The sequence below is a fragment of the Silurus meridionalis genome, chromosome 23 (assembly GCF_014805685.1).
Source record: "Silurus meridionalis isolate SWU-2019-XX chromosome 23, ASM1480568v1, whole genome shotgun sequence".
Lineage (NCBI taxonomy): Eukaryota > Metazoa > Chordata > Actinopteri > Siluriformes > Siluridae > Silurus > Silurus meridionalis.
Window position 1 is genome coordinate 10,848,338 of NC_060906.1, and position 15,051 is coordinate 10,863,388.

Here is a 15,051-nt window from a genome sequence, read left to right on the forward strand (position 1 = left end):
TCTTTGAAACCCTTAAGTTCCTCATCATGGCAGAACAGTGACTTATTATAATTGATATTCATCCACAGATATATTAGGTACAAGCTATACCCTTAATGGATCACACCAGTAGTGCCATAACTTCAATTTAAAATCAAAGACTCAAAGTCAACATCTTTTTTCTTAAAATGTTCCAATCAGCCTGAACATTTCATTTGATCACATTTGTGGTCCTGATCTAATAGTCTAAAAGTCATTGGTGTTATGGTTAAGGTTTAAGCCATTCTAAATGACAAGCTTACATTCCATATTATTTCAACATATTCCAAGGGATACTCATCAATAAAATTTGCAATGACATTTCCCAGAGATTCGAGGTCCTTCAACTGTTTTCATGTGTTGTGTATTCAGCCACTGCAGGGAGAGCTCGAGATGCAGCGTCGAGGCTAGAGGCAGCGGCCGAGTGAGCGTGAGGCAGTGGGGAAGCCCCTCTGGATGAGCCAGCCACAGGCACCCAGCCGCACTGTACAGGAATAACCACTTAATATGTCAACAGAGGCCGAACTCCAGCCTGCTGCCAGACCCAGCGTCAAAAAGGATTCCAAGAGGAGAGGTAGGAAGCTGGCAGAAATACAGCAGGTGTACACAAGGACACTCTTCATATGTGTAAATGCACTAGATGAACAATATTCATCACACAAACAGTCAGAGAACAAGCTAACAATGACATGCTTATTTTTTATTTCTTTTTTAGACATGTGAGATTCAGGTGCAGGCATGCTGATAGTGGTTGTTAATGAGTGTCTTTCATCAAGGTTGAACCGCAGGACCATCATACACACTCTCATTTAAAAATCATGGGAAAACACAAGCTGGAATTCAATTTAATAATATATGAACTATAGTAAATGTGCTTCTTTTTTTTTTTTTTTTAAATATTGTGTAGTTCATTGGTTCTTGAATTTGTGTCCAGTGACCAGCAGGGGTAAGACATGTAATGAAGGATATGGTCACATGCAAATACCATTGAAAAAGGGTTATTACAGGGCAGTATATCTGGGTGATAAGTCCAGATCGAAATCCAGAATAACAGACAATATGTCAGGCGATTATTAAAGAAAAAGACTAGGGCAAAACAAACATGAAACAAGAACCAAAACTAATTTAAACTTGAAACTAAGGATTGCTTACACACACTGAGAAAACAATCTTTGTGATTTAATAACAGAAGCCACGAATCACAGAACAGGGGTGGGATATGATACAGATCAAAATAAAAATGCACAAAGTGCTATTTATAAAACAGGGTTAAATAGGGGGGGAAATCTCTTTATTTGTTATTCTATTTTTACATAGGTTCCCTGGTGGTCTAGTTGTTAGGATGCGGCGCTCTCACCGCTGCTGCCCGGGTTCGATCCCCGGTCAGGGAAACAACCCCAGCCACTTTCAGTGCTGGTCCCAAGCCTGGATAAATTGGGGAGGGTTGCATTAGGAAGGACATCCAGCATAAAAACATGTGCCAAATCAAACATGCCGATGATCCGCTGTGGCAACCCCTAACGGGAGAAGCCGAAAGAAAGTTTTTATTCTATTTTTACATAAAAGGTGAAATTGCTATTTCTAGTTAACTTTTATTTAAAGTTCATCCAGTGAGACATGACACTAGGTTAGATAATCAAATTCTTAATAACACAACAAATAAGTTGTGGTATTATGGCTCTATAAATTAAATTAAATAACAATGTAGGTATCTTAATAATAAACCTTATCTTTGAATAGTTTGAACTGTGAACTGATATGTGACAACTTCTGGTCATAAAAAAGCAGAGAGTTCAAAATAGCATGAAAAGCAGAAAGGTTAAGAAGCTGATAGGTGGACAGGTCATATGCTATTCCAGGTAAAAATAAGACTCTGTTTGTGAAGGTTTGATTGGTAAGCCACGTTTACGAATTTGCCACAATTTGTCGTTATTCATTAGCATATTAAAAACAAATGCTTGAACCATACATACATGACCTCTTGTCAGAAAGATTCATTAATATAAATCTACAACTGTAACCACACTAAAAAACAAACAAACAAATAACTGATCCATTTTTTTGAGTGCACACAGTGTCCTTGAAACACTCACGTGTATGTCATTCCAAATATATTTATTATTCAAACTGATTATTTATTAATTAATTGATATGTTTATATTACATTAGGGGTTGCAATATTTCTTTATCATAAAATGGGTAACTTGCTACCAATGAGCATTTCGTGCCATTTGGTGTGTTGCAAAGTTCATTTTAATCCCTGCATGGATTAAATGAGCTTGTTGCATGTTTGGACTGTAATACAGCCATGTGGAGCTGAAAAGCAGTCTTGGTTATGGCATGAGGACAATATCATGAGCTGTATGCCTATGACGGTCTTGTTCCTGTGGCTTTATGTTCCTGAGGCTTGGAGGAGCTTAAGCCATCTCAGCCCTTATTCCGGTAACTCCCACTGGGTCCTCCCATGAGGACAAACACTCCAAATGGAATGTAGTTCGTTTGTTTGTTTGTTTCAATTTGGCTCTTTGGGCCAATTCCCTAATGACTACTGAAACACATTTCGGTGTCTCGCCAGAGCCAAAGAACTGAACGCTGTCTGAGTGCGATGTAATGATGCTCTAGAGCACTGATGTCAAACTAAAATTTTCCTGTATTGTCATTAAGCAGGAATAAACTAATCTCACACAGTACAGTATTAAGTAATTATTAAGCTGTATATGCTATATATAGTAAAGTATTTACTGAACTACTGTATTTTAATGGTGTGACCACCCTTTGCCAACAAAACAACATCAGTTCTTCTAGTTACACTTTCACACAGTTTTAGAAGGAACTCGGCACTGAGAAATATGTTCCCATGTTTTTGTGCATTGTTAAGTCTCTTAGCCTTGTTTCTATGTTGGTGGTGTGACATTACACACTTTCACAACCTCACTTTAGTAGCAGAATTAGTTTTTTCCTCACCCACTTTTAAGCTCTTACACAGCTCTGTTCAGAGCTGACTTAAACCAGCATTTCAGCCCTGTTAGATGTAACCCCACATACAGCGGCGCATACAGGATGTAGGCATTTAGTATGCTGTTGCTGTTATTATATACTGGAGCAATTTCTAATGGTTATTGATACTGTGGGCCATTTCACCATTATTTATTTCAGAGTTTGTTGTTTAGGCTTTTTTTTTGTCAAACAGGCCTTGAGTTTGACACATGGGCTCTAGGGCATGCTTTTGTCAAAGCTGTAAGCAGCTGTGTGGCCGAGCCTTCTTTTGATTAGCCACCTGTCCCTTATTGCACACCCACTGTTCCAGTTAGCTCCATTTTGTTTTCAGAACTCTGAAGGTCACACTGAGACTAGCACAACTGATACATGCATGCTTAATTATGATGATAAACATGTCAGCTGGAAAGCCATATGTGAATTTGTGGGACAGAGTTACAGGGTACATCAACCAAACACTTCCAAACACTGATTGAAGAAGATGCTTGAACAAGATAAACCTGACAGCTAAGCCATTTAAGATGATGTCAAGAACATACAACATTGTATTCCTGCTCTTTCCATGAAATGTGTCCAGCTGATTTGAGCATAATGCTGTGAAATAAGACTCTGGTTTACTTTTGTTGTACCGTATTTTCCGGACTATAAGCCGCTACTTTTTTCCCACGTTTTGAACCCCGCAGCTTAAACAAGGAAGCGGCTAATATATTAATTTTTTATGTTTTTTTCCCGGTTTCACAAACTTCAAGCCAAAAAACTGAACCCCATAACTTTAGACCAATGAAATTTCCGAACGGAAACTAAAAAACACACATCACCTGTGTTCTGAGCTGCACTGCTTCGGGGAGAAAAAACTTCCATCGGGTGATTTTTAAATGGACGACGATGCCAAACTCCCGAGAGAAATAGTTGTGAAAGGAAGGAGGAAGACAGTGAACAATGACTTTCTTGGTCGGCTACTGCTTAGATACAAGCCGTTGTAGCGCGTTGAGTCTGGGTGAAGGGAGAGCTCGCTAACTCCAGTTGCAACAGAAATCATATAAGCACAGACAGGTTTCCAAAACTTGTGCTTTTTTATTTTTCTTGGCAACAGCGTTAAGGGTTAGTCAAAGAAACTTAGAAATGAGCATCGGAAAATAATAAGGACATAATCCTCAGTCTTGCACAAACGCAGTAATACCGGAAAAAATGCAGTGGCAGGCTATTCCCAAAATACCGCTATGCTCCTAAAGGAAGTGCAACATATTTCACCCGTTACACCGTGTGTAACGTGTCTTTCGTTAAAGCCTGTGTAAAGTACATTAGTGTAGACAGGTGCGGCTTTTTTATGTTAAAAATGAAAATATTTGTAAAATTCAATGCGGCTTATACATGGGTGCGCTTTATAGCCTGGAAATTATGGTAATTAATTGTACTGTAAGTCAGTAAACTATTTTTTGTTTTCGCACAAATTTACTGCTTCAGAGCTTCCAGAACTTGTAATAAAAAAAGGAAACAAAAAGTTAGAATGGATTTATTGTATACATAAGAAGACATACATCTGCAGAAATAACAGAAAAAGGCTACACAGAGGAGGTTTTTTTCTTAGCTTGCTAACTATCAGCATGTATCAGTTATAAAGGATTTTCTTAGTGATCACTTGCTCAATGTCAAGAATGACATTGTTTTGTGACGATTTGTTTTTGGTTTGTTCTAAATGCATTCACTTTAGTAAAAACTGGTGGGATCAAGTTGCGACTTCAATCTTTAATTGGCAATGTCTACAGCCACCTGTTAGCTATAGGGTAGCATTTAAAATGTTCTTGGCTGTAATTAAATGGAAACTAAGTTCTAATGTCTGCTGTGCGAGGTTGTATGACGGCTAATCTTTATGCAGAATTGTTGTTAAACTGTGCCCTCTGTCTCGATGATGTCTGATATTACAGAATGGCAATGGACATCATTTATCAATAATTTAATAAAGTTGTGGGTAAATTGTTTTGTTCAAGTCAAGCTCGATTTAAAACATTTCCACGTTTTAGGTTGAAATCACCTATTAATTATTGGTTTGTATTTAATGATGCCCACAAAGCACCATGAAAGGTCAAAGCTCAGACAACTAAAATGATAAGCTAACAGCAGCTGTGAGCAAATTTGACTAAATCTGATTTTGAGCTGATTTTCAGAACGAATTAAACATTCATTATGGAAAACCGACCAAGTTATCCCAAAAAAATCTGCTGGTCACATCTACATTAAAACACAGTAAAATTCTTTCTTCATTTATCCCAGCATGTTAGGAAGCTAGGGTTAGCTAGGATACAGCATCCCTGGTACAGAGAGGTTTAAGGGCCATGCTCAGGTGATGGGGCTTAAACCACTGACCTTATGAGCTTTTTGATACGTCATGTTTCTGCAAATATTTTCACATTTTTGTATACGCCATATATTTGACTTCTTTAGTGAACTATGGATGGAACTTCACAGGCTTATAAATATTCAGATGCTGAAAAATCTAGCAGTGTTTTGACTACATTGTACTTGTTGTATTAGCCTCTTTTTTTTTCAAATTATCACAAAAAGTGCTCCAGGTAGCAGTTTTCTTTTCTGTAAACAAAATAATCGCTAATGTGAACTCTATTAACCACTTACTATCCAACTCAACATCTGCCTCCTGCTCGATCAGTCTCGAAGGTATCATCAATCATGCTTGACAGCAGCGGTGGTTGCTAATGACTCTGACCTGCATCACTATTCCCATGGAAACCAACCTAGTCTGAACCGCGTTGTAATAACAGCTGCCTCTATTCCCATGGTAACCATTATATTACAACCTGCCTCAACCTTGTTGCTCGAACAGCAAAGTAACCTTACTGCTACTAATGACCTGTTTACATCAGTGACTCTGCTCTTCAATATGCTCTGTGCCATGTAATTAATAAGCCTCTTTTCATTTACAGCACTGCAGTGACAATTACCAGAGCTTCAATTTACCATCACATAGTGTAACTACATTACCCAGCATGCATGCCACATACACTCATTTAAAAGCCCAAAAGAGTAAGGGTTCTTATCTGTCAAGTATTCAGTGTTTTCACATGCCAACCATCTGGCTACTGAGCACAGCTGACACACAGACACACTCTGAGCACATAAACACAAGTGTGATGGATACACACACACACACACACACACACACACACACACACACACGTGGGATGGCTTTCAAACATGCCATGAAATTAATTGAGGTATAATGAATGAGCATTTTATGTGTGTTCAGATCCCTGAGGTCTGTACAAGGGGCGTAATAATGGGAAAAGGATCTCACGCAGACACACACAGAGAAACACAGAAAGTCCGCTCTCGGGGCTGGAGTTAATGAATATGAATGTCATTGATTCACATTGGAATGTTGAGGAGGTGAATGCAGCCAGGGACAGTTAGAGATGCGGCATGACTAATAAACAAAGCCTAAAGAAAACAGCGCTGACTGAACCTCGTGCTTCCTCTCACTTGTTGCCCTGGTTTTAGAAGCGAATTTTTGGCTGTTCATTTATTTCCACATTTGAACTATGGACCAGTGGATGGCCCCACTCCTCATGCTTATAATGTCACATTTGCTTAATTATGAATTCTTTTAATATTGCTGGATAATAAGAATTTGTGCATATAAAGTCATAAACACAAAGTTAAAGCTATAAACATAGAGCTATTATTATAAACCCTATACTGATACATTTATGGCATTTTGCAGACACCCTTATCCAGATTGACTTACATTTATCTCATTCTGAGCAGCTATTGGGTTAAGGACCTTGCTTGGGGGCCCAGGAGTGGCAGATTGGTGTGGCTGGGAAACTTTACCATTAAGCTACCACCTCCCATACTATATAGAGCATCCAGTGGCTCTCACTGGATTCCACAAATTGTTCAAAACATTCCTTTGAGGTTCAGCTCCATGTCAAAATGACTGAATCACGAAATTTCTGCTTTTTTAGGTGCACTTTCATGCTGCACCTCTCTCTTTCTACCACTTCCAGAACGTGTTCTATAAGATTGCTGTGTTCATGAACAGCAATCATTGCTGTGTTCATGAAAATAGTTTGAGATGACTTTTGCAATTAGAAGACGGGAAAATGTGCACATGAACAAATGCACAGTGTCAACAGCAATGCTGAATTTCAAATAGTTTCTCAAAGCGACAATTGGTAGGTATTATCAGGGCCTAAAGTGAAGAAAATATTCTCCACACCATTACATCACTCCTTACCAAACTGGACTGTTGGTACAAGATTCATGCTGGGGACACCAATGGATTAATTCTATTGGCACCAAATTCTGACTCTGTGTGCCTCGACAGACCAGGTTATTTTAATCCAATCTTCAGTTGTCCAGTTCTGGTGAGCTTGTACCCACTGCCACCTCAGCTTTCATTTCTTGGCAGACAGAAATGGAACCAGACGTGATCTTCTGCTGTTAGCTTATCTGCCTAAGGAGTTTAACATGTTGTACAGTACATTATTACAAATGTACCATGATTGTACACCATCGTGATCATGACTGACATTTACATTTATGGAATTTGGCAGACGCTCTAATCCAGAGCTACTTGCACTTGAGCAGTTGACGCTTAAGGGCTGTGTTCAAGGACCAGATATAGTAAAAGTACACACATCCTTTACTTAAGTAGAAGTACAGATACTCATGTTTTAAAAGGCTCTGGTAAAAGTTTAAGTAGTGAATACACTTTTTCACTCAAGTTAAACTAAAGAGGTTTGGGCTCTGACATGTAATTAAGTAAAAAGTAGCCATTACTACTACCTGTTTTAGTGTCACACTGGTATTTAAACCTCATATCATATTAATATATTAATACAAATGAATTAAACATTTTGTTACCTATTGAAGATATCCAGGCTGAACAGCCACCATATAGAACACAAGCGGAAAAAAAAAAGATGATGATCAGGTGATCAGGAATGCCTCTGTTCTTAGTCATATTTACATCGCTGACTCCTCTGTCTCATCCACATTTACCCCATACTTCTTGTTGCCTTCTGCCTTGCTGGTTGTTAGCTTTATAGGCTACCCTACGTCTCTGGTGCGTGATAGCAAGGAAATGACACAGCAGTGGAAGAGCTGCACAATGACAAGAAATGGGTTTATAGGCTCAAAACTGTGTAATGAGAAGAGAAAATATCGATCATGTCACCAAATAGATTAAAACTAAAGGATTAGAGTCATTCAGCTTATAAGAGTCTGGTGTGAAAATCTAAGAAGTAGGAAATGCAGATATTTGTGTTACAAAATCTAATGAGTAAAAGTAAAAATTTGTTAAAAAATAAATAGTAAAGTACTTATACCAGAAAAATCTATTAAAGAACAGTAGTAAATATTTGTAGTTTGTTTCTTCCCAGATCTGTCAAGCACTCTAGTGTTCACTTGGTTGTGTTGGGATTTGAACTCAGGATACTCCAGTCCAAGATCCAATGCCTTAACCACTGTCCCACCACTTCCTCTCTGTAATCTGATGTACTGTAGCCTTTATGCCACTTTCAACCAGTCTGGATATTATTCATTGATCTTTCTCATGACAATGTGCTTTAATCCAATAACTGTTGTTTAATGGATGGTTTTTCTTTGTTGCACCATTCTAAAGTAACTCTATACAGTAAACTTGGTGGCTTCAGGGATTGTCACCATCTGAAACAATGAAGAAGCATTTCCCAGGCCACCACACATAAATATAAGCATACACATAAGCATCTTCAGTGTGCACACATTATAATGCACACCAAGTCTTTATGTAAGCCTGAGGTTATACTTTGTGCATAACTGCATGTAGCTGTTCACACAGCTGCATACACATCTGAATACCTGCGGTGTATCTGGAGGATTAAAATCATTTTTTATGTATTATTTGATTATTTATTGTCTCATAGTTTGTTGCTGAGGTTGTGATAGATTAAAGTATCTGGTCCTTACAATCCACAAGTGGGCATGTGGAAGGAAGTACATGCACATTAAAATATCAAAGGCAGGCTAATATATAATCTAATGTCAATCTAATATGTTAGCAAATTGTGCGTGTGGATTTTTTTGCATGAGGATGTTTTACTCATGAATGTGTTTGTCTTACCAGTTATCACACTGATATTGTGTAGACAGACAGAGAAAGGATTAACTTATTTATTTTATATCTGCTCTTTTCCTTGTGTGGTGTGCGTTTCAGAATCCACCAGCAGCAGTTTATTAAGCTGTGAGTTTGATCGCTAGGCTCCCGAATTATCTCACAATCTTCCATTTCCTGATTTATGTCTATTCATACATTCATATTTTTTATTATATAAAAGTCTCTAAATGACAGTTTTATATTTGTATATCTTGGTAACTGCAGATTTCTGTTGATGGTTCCTTGTAATGTGTAGTTTGACTCTGTTCAGACAGAGACATGCCAGACGATGGTCTGTTGTTGCAGAAATGCTAATGCGATGCTTTTATAGTAACACACTGGTCCCTTTTATTTACAAGTTCCTTTGCACTGGCATGTAGTTGTGCTAGAATTGGAATAAGATACAGTAGCCAGTGTTAAGGCTTGGCAGGACACCCTGTGCTGTGGATACTATCTGAAATCGGTTTTGGCAGTGGAATTTCACACTAGTGCACCCCACCTCAGCTGCTGATTGGATAATTAGTAAGAAGACTGAATAGGATCTGAAGGATTTGGCTCGTAGTATAGAGTGGAGTGCAGTGTGAAAGCTACTTAATCAGCTCTCAAAACAATCCTCTTAAACCTTTTAAACTCTTTACACTAGCCTTGCCTGCATCATTGAAACCCAAAGCCAGTGGGCCAGAGTCGAATGTTTCTAACAAGTGGATTATTTCCAAATGAGTTTAGAGTGCTCAACCAAAGATGTGAAAGGATAAAAGTATTACTTAATAGATGCTTGCAAACACTAGTACTAGACACATTAATCTTCAATTTAAAAAAGAAATAAATAATCTACAGTTGAGTTGTACAGCTATCCACCTTAACATTAAAACCTTTGACAGGTGACATAAACAACATTAATTTATTTCTTGCAATCTGTTAAGGTGTGGGATCTTTTAGGCAAGGTAATATTCTTTTCCTAGATTTATTGTGTAGGAAGCTGGAAAAATGGGTTAATCAATTGTGATGGCTAGACAACTTGGTCAAAACATCTTGTGTGGAATGTTTTTGGTATGCAAAGGTTAGACCTTAACAAAAGTAGTCCAGGTAAAGTAAAGCAGTGAACCAGCAACAAAGAAATGGGTGCACATAGAGCAAACTCATCTGGTCCAGTCCCACAGAGGAGCTACTGTAGCACAAATTACTGAGAAGTTAATGCTAGCTGTGATTACTTTATATGAGATCTGTAAAGCTGTAGACCAGTCAGAATGCCAAGCTTATTGTTTGTATTGATAATAACTGAAAAAAAATGTGTGCCTCAGTGTTTGTGGTAAAAATTGGGGAAGAACCAAATATGGCTGGAAAAGTCAGATGTCCCAAAACTCTCAATCATATGGTGTTTATTACATTTGATATGTATTTATATTATATTACACTTGTATCGACTTCTCTGTAATTGAGACATGGAACTTGCGTTGTGCATAGAATAAAATTCAATTCAAATTATAAAAGAGAGAAATACCTGCTCTCCTCAATTCCCACTTCTGCTGCCTTTAAATTATAATTACAGTGTCCTAAAGGCCATCATTTGCGGAGGGTCATTCTAGACAATCTGCATCAATTAAAGTAACCATGAAGGTTATAGAATGAGATACAAAACATAAAATGAAATTGTTTCTTGCACTCCTTGGCCTCAGCATGTAATCAGAGACTTGACAGCACATAAATTAAATGCCATTTTAATTACAGAGAAAGACATCGGGGGCAGGAGTGACCTCGGTGGCAAACATGCTGTTTGGCTCAATTACAGAGAATTTGATACAAGTGTAGGAGAAAAACAATATGATCCTGGTAACATTTCCTATGATTACTATATATTTATAATATATAATAAATACATATCAAATGTGAAAAACTATATGGACAAAAGTATTGGGACACCTGACATTTTTAATCTATATGTGGTTCTTCCTCAAACTTTCATTACAGATTTTGAGGCATACAATTGTATTTCTTTTTGCCTGAACTAGAAGACTCAAATCTGTTCAAGCATGGCAATGCCCCTGTGTACAAGAAGATATGGAAGATATCTTTAGCGGCCTCTAAACTATACTTAATTAAACACCTTTGGGATGAATGGATGAATTAAAATTCTGAATAAAACCCAAGGCCTCCTCACTCTATATCAGTAACTGACTGTACAAATGCCCTTGTGGCTGAATGAGGACAACATTTAGTGGAAAATCTGCTTAGGAGAGTGTAGGTTGATATAACAGCAAATGTGGAATGAGATGTATAAAAAGCACATCTCATGGTCAGGTTTCCACAAACTTTTGTCCATATTTTGTACCTGACTTGAATACATTTGCTGTTATTGATTTCTCAGTGTGACCCAAGTGACGAGCTTGAACATGCTGCAATTTATTTTTGAAGGCAGGATCCATAAGCAGTACACATCAGTTCTACAGATCTTTCACTACCATTGATGTCAGTGTAGGTCCCCTCACGTGACGCTGTTCTTTCAGCTAACCTTTGTCCAGTGAATTGTTATAGCGATATGACGAGACCTTTAGCACCAGCCTTGTGAAACGCTTTTATTCCGATATGTGCAGAAGGTCCTTCATTTTAAAGGCAATATTCTTCCGGTGAAAATTATCCAATCAGCAGTTTCCAGCAGAGCGCTTTATGCCTCATTCCTTTCAGGCCTCTTGGGTTTGTCTCTCTCTTTTATTTTGTGTTTTTCCCCTTTCCCCTTTCCTCTGCTGTAATTAAACAAACTATTTGTGTCTGATTTCTCTCTTTGACAATCAGGAATAATTGCGGCACGTTAAGACACAGCCTGCTGAGATGGGTAAGCAAATAATACGCAGCAGAAAAGACTGAGCGTGTGTGTTTAAGTGAATGTGCATGCGTTCCCTTCTGTGGGTTAATCCTCTGGCAGATCGTGCATCAAAGTGTGCTTGTTAAAGTGTCAAGTCAAATTTATTTGATTGTGTGTGTGTGTGTGTGTGTGTGTGTGATCGGAAAGCCTTAAAGCTAAAGCTTATTGCGTATCTTCATAAACGTCTGACATTTGAAAAAGAAAAAGCTTTAATATTATTAATATGCATATAATACTCCTGACATATTATATCACTGTAATATACAGTATGATTTAGCTATTACAGTTATATAATGGTATAATTTAATAATAATGTATGCAGTCAGAAATAATTCACTCACTTATGGGTCTATGGTGTGTTTGCTGAGGCCATGACTTGCAGTTTGAGCAGTGTGTTTAAGCTGACCTAGCTGTATTACGTGTGTGTAATTAGATCAGCCTCATTGAGTCTTGTCCTGTAAGGAAAAATTAATCAGCAGCAAAATGAACTCTGTAGCACTTGCTGTATACATGGATATCAAGGTTAAATATGGTGGAAAAAAATGAAAGCTATATGACACTCTATGACCGTTATGACTGGATTTTGATTGTGTAGAGCAGGGGTCACCAAACTTTTTGAAACTGAGAGCTACTTCTTGTGTAACGATTAATGTGACGGGCTACCAGTTTGATACACACAAGTCGAAATAACACACAAGTTCTGAAATAACAAATTTGCTCAATTTACTTTTAATTATGTTATTATTACTAATGAATGATATTCATTTATATCTAGTTATCTATATTTGAAAATGGCCTTTTTAAAATTCACACTAATGCAACTGTGATTTAAAAAAAAAATAGCAACAAAAAAATTGATGCAGCTCACTAGTAAGTGGCGCTATAGTGAGCTATTTTTAGAAAAGGCCCACGGGAGACTCATGTGGTTGACCCCCTGGTGTAGAGCTTTCTTACTGATTGAAGATAAGAAAATATAATTTTCATGTTTTAAATGGAATACCCCTAAACTTATTTTCCCTCGACCATAATTTTTATTGTGAAATGTGTACAGTAAGATGATGTTTCTTGATGTATCACACAAAATATATATATTTTTTTTTTTTGAGAAAAATGTTCTGATCTGATAATTGATCAGAGATTTATATCTGTACCTTCTAGCTGTGAATATCCCTGTGGAGAAAAGAGAGCTTCGGATTTAGCAGCATTCAGCTATGTGGAGCAGATAGATACTTTCTGCGGGGTTTTTTGCACAATTAAAAGTAAATTTTTTTACCATGGTGTGGATCTCAGTGTGCAGTGCTTTTACTATATTCATATATAAATGGTAAAGAGGGTCAAAGAAAATGTATCATTTGAAGTGGAATATTAATTTGCAGTCTACATAATATATACTTTTTGTCTCTCAATTATTTCTAAGAACAAGACATAAGACAACCACATCTTTCGAAAATTCCACCGCATCTTTTTGAATGTGCTATTTGCCCCTTTCTACATACATAAGTAGGTAGGCTAGTGTTGCTGTGATTGACAGGTAAGAGATTAAACATCTTTCACGTTGTTAGGGTCTTGAAGAAAGGGTGAATGCTTTAGTTTTACTACCTAGGAGAAGATACTTGGGATAGGATAAGGCTTACACTACTGCAGACATGATTTGAGAAAGCATTTTTGTTGTTACGAAGCAGATATAAAGGGATGTGCATTTCCAACAAGAAATCAAATTTCACAACTTCTATTTTTGAATTGTATGCCTTAGATACCTTAGTATCTAGTATATTGCCTGGGTCCCTAATTTTGTTGGTGTGTTTTTGCTTCTTTCTAAAAAGCAATAAAGGACATTAACATTATAGAAATGTATTTAATTTTGAATACAGGGCATACCTTTGTTTTCAAGCGTGTGATGGTATAGGCTTAACACGGTTTCATTAATTAATTCATACATCAATAACAAAACCCAGAAAGGCACTGGAATCATCTGTTACTGATTTTTTCTGACATATCCAAGAGTTCAGCTGGTGCATCAGTGGTTATTCAGTGCAGGTATTTTGTATTCATCTTTCTTTGTCACGAGTCGCATGCAGTTCATATATGTTCCCCTGTGCTCGCTATAAAGAGCACTATTCACTTGTGGGAGTCGGTATGTCAGAATAAAGAGCAGCTCGGGGCATTGTCTTATTTTTCAATGCGTATACTGTATTATTTGTGTCTGTGTTTTGAGTGGCCATTTCCTGTGTGTAAGCCTTTCGTTCACCCTGTCAGTATCACGTCTAACATGCCATTTATTTTGTACAGCTTGAAGTCTCCATAGTAACCATTGGTGTCTCTTCTCTGTGCTGTCCAAACAGCAGTATATATTGCAAACAACCTTATACCACATTTGCATCGCGTGCCTGAAGCGTTAACGGGCATGTTTATGCTATTCTGTGCAAATAACAGTGTCTGGTGTCTGTGTTCGTGATGAGGCATCCGGGCATCTTCATTGCAACCCAATAAAAGTTAAATGTCATCAGTGAGTCACTCATATCGTCCAGGTCAGTTTATCATTTGCTCATTCCTATTTGTCATTTCCTTTCACGAGCAAAACAACAGATGGAAACAAGTTCTTGAAGCTGTTATTGTAGAATGTTCTTTATGATGGTCCTCATTATGGAGCTGTTCTCTGTCCATTTTCTAAAGCAGGTGAATCAGCCTGTGTTCTGACTTAAATTTACATTTACATTTATGGCAGATGCCCAAGTCCAGAGCGAATTACAAGCGAGCAGTTAAGGGTTAAGGGATCAAAGGCCCAGCAATGGCAGCTTGGTGGTGCTGGGATTTGAACTTGCTACCTTCTGATCCAGGATTTGTGAAAGAAATTGTTGGTAAATGTTCTTACTAGAACATGACCCATTAAAAAATAAAAAGAGTGTTCAAAATATATAAGGAGATAATACAAGATTTGACATAGACCAGATTTGCTGTAACTATGTCCAAAGCCTATGAGTCTTCTTTGTTACCTTCTGCAAACGTCTAGAAATGCCTTTAT

The 15,051-nt window shown here is 37.6% G+C and overlaps 1 protein-coding gene across 13 annotated transcripts in view; it reads left to right on the forward strand.

Annotated features, from left to right (window-relative positions):
• dab1a (DAB adaptor protein 1a) overlaps positions 1-15,051 on the forward strand; it is a 368,118-nt gene that overhangs the window by 258,046 nt on the left and 95,021 nt on the right. For all 13 annotated transcript variants that reach the window (XM_046836335.1, XM_046836336.1, XM_046836333.1 and 10 more), the window contains one exon: positions 391-592. In XM_046836335.1, coding sequence (XP_046692291.1) covers positions 526-592 — 67 coding nt within the window. In that variant the 5' untranslated portion in view covers positions 391-525. The remainder of the gene's footprint in view (positions 1-390; positions 593-15,051) is intronic.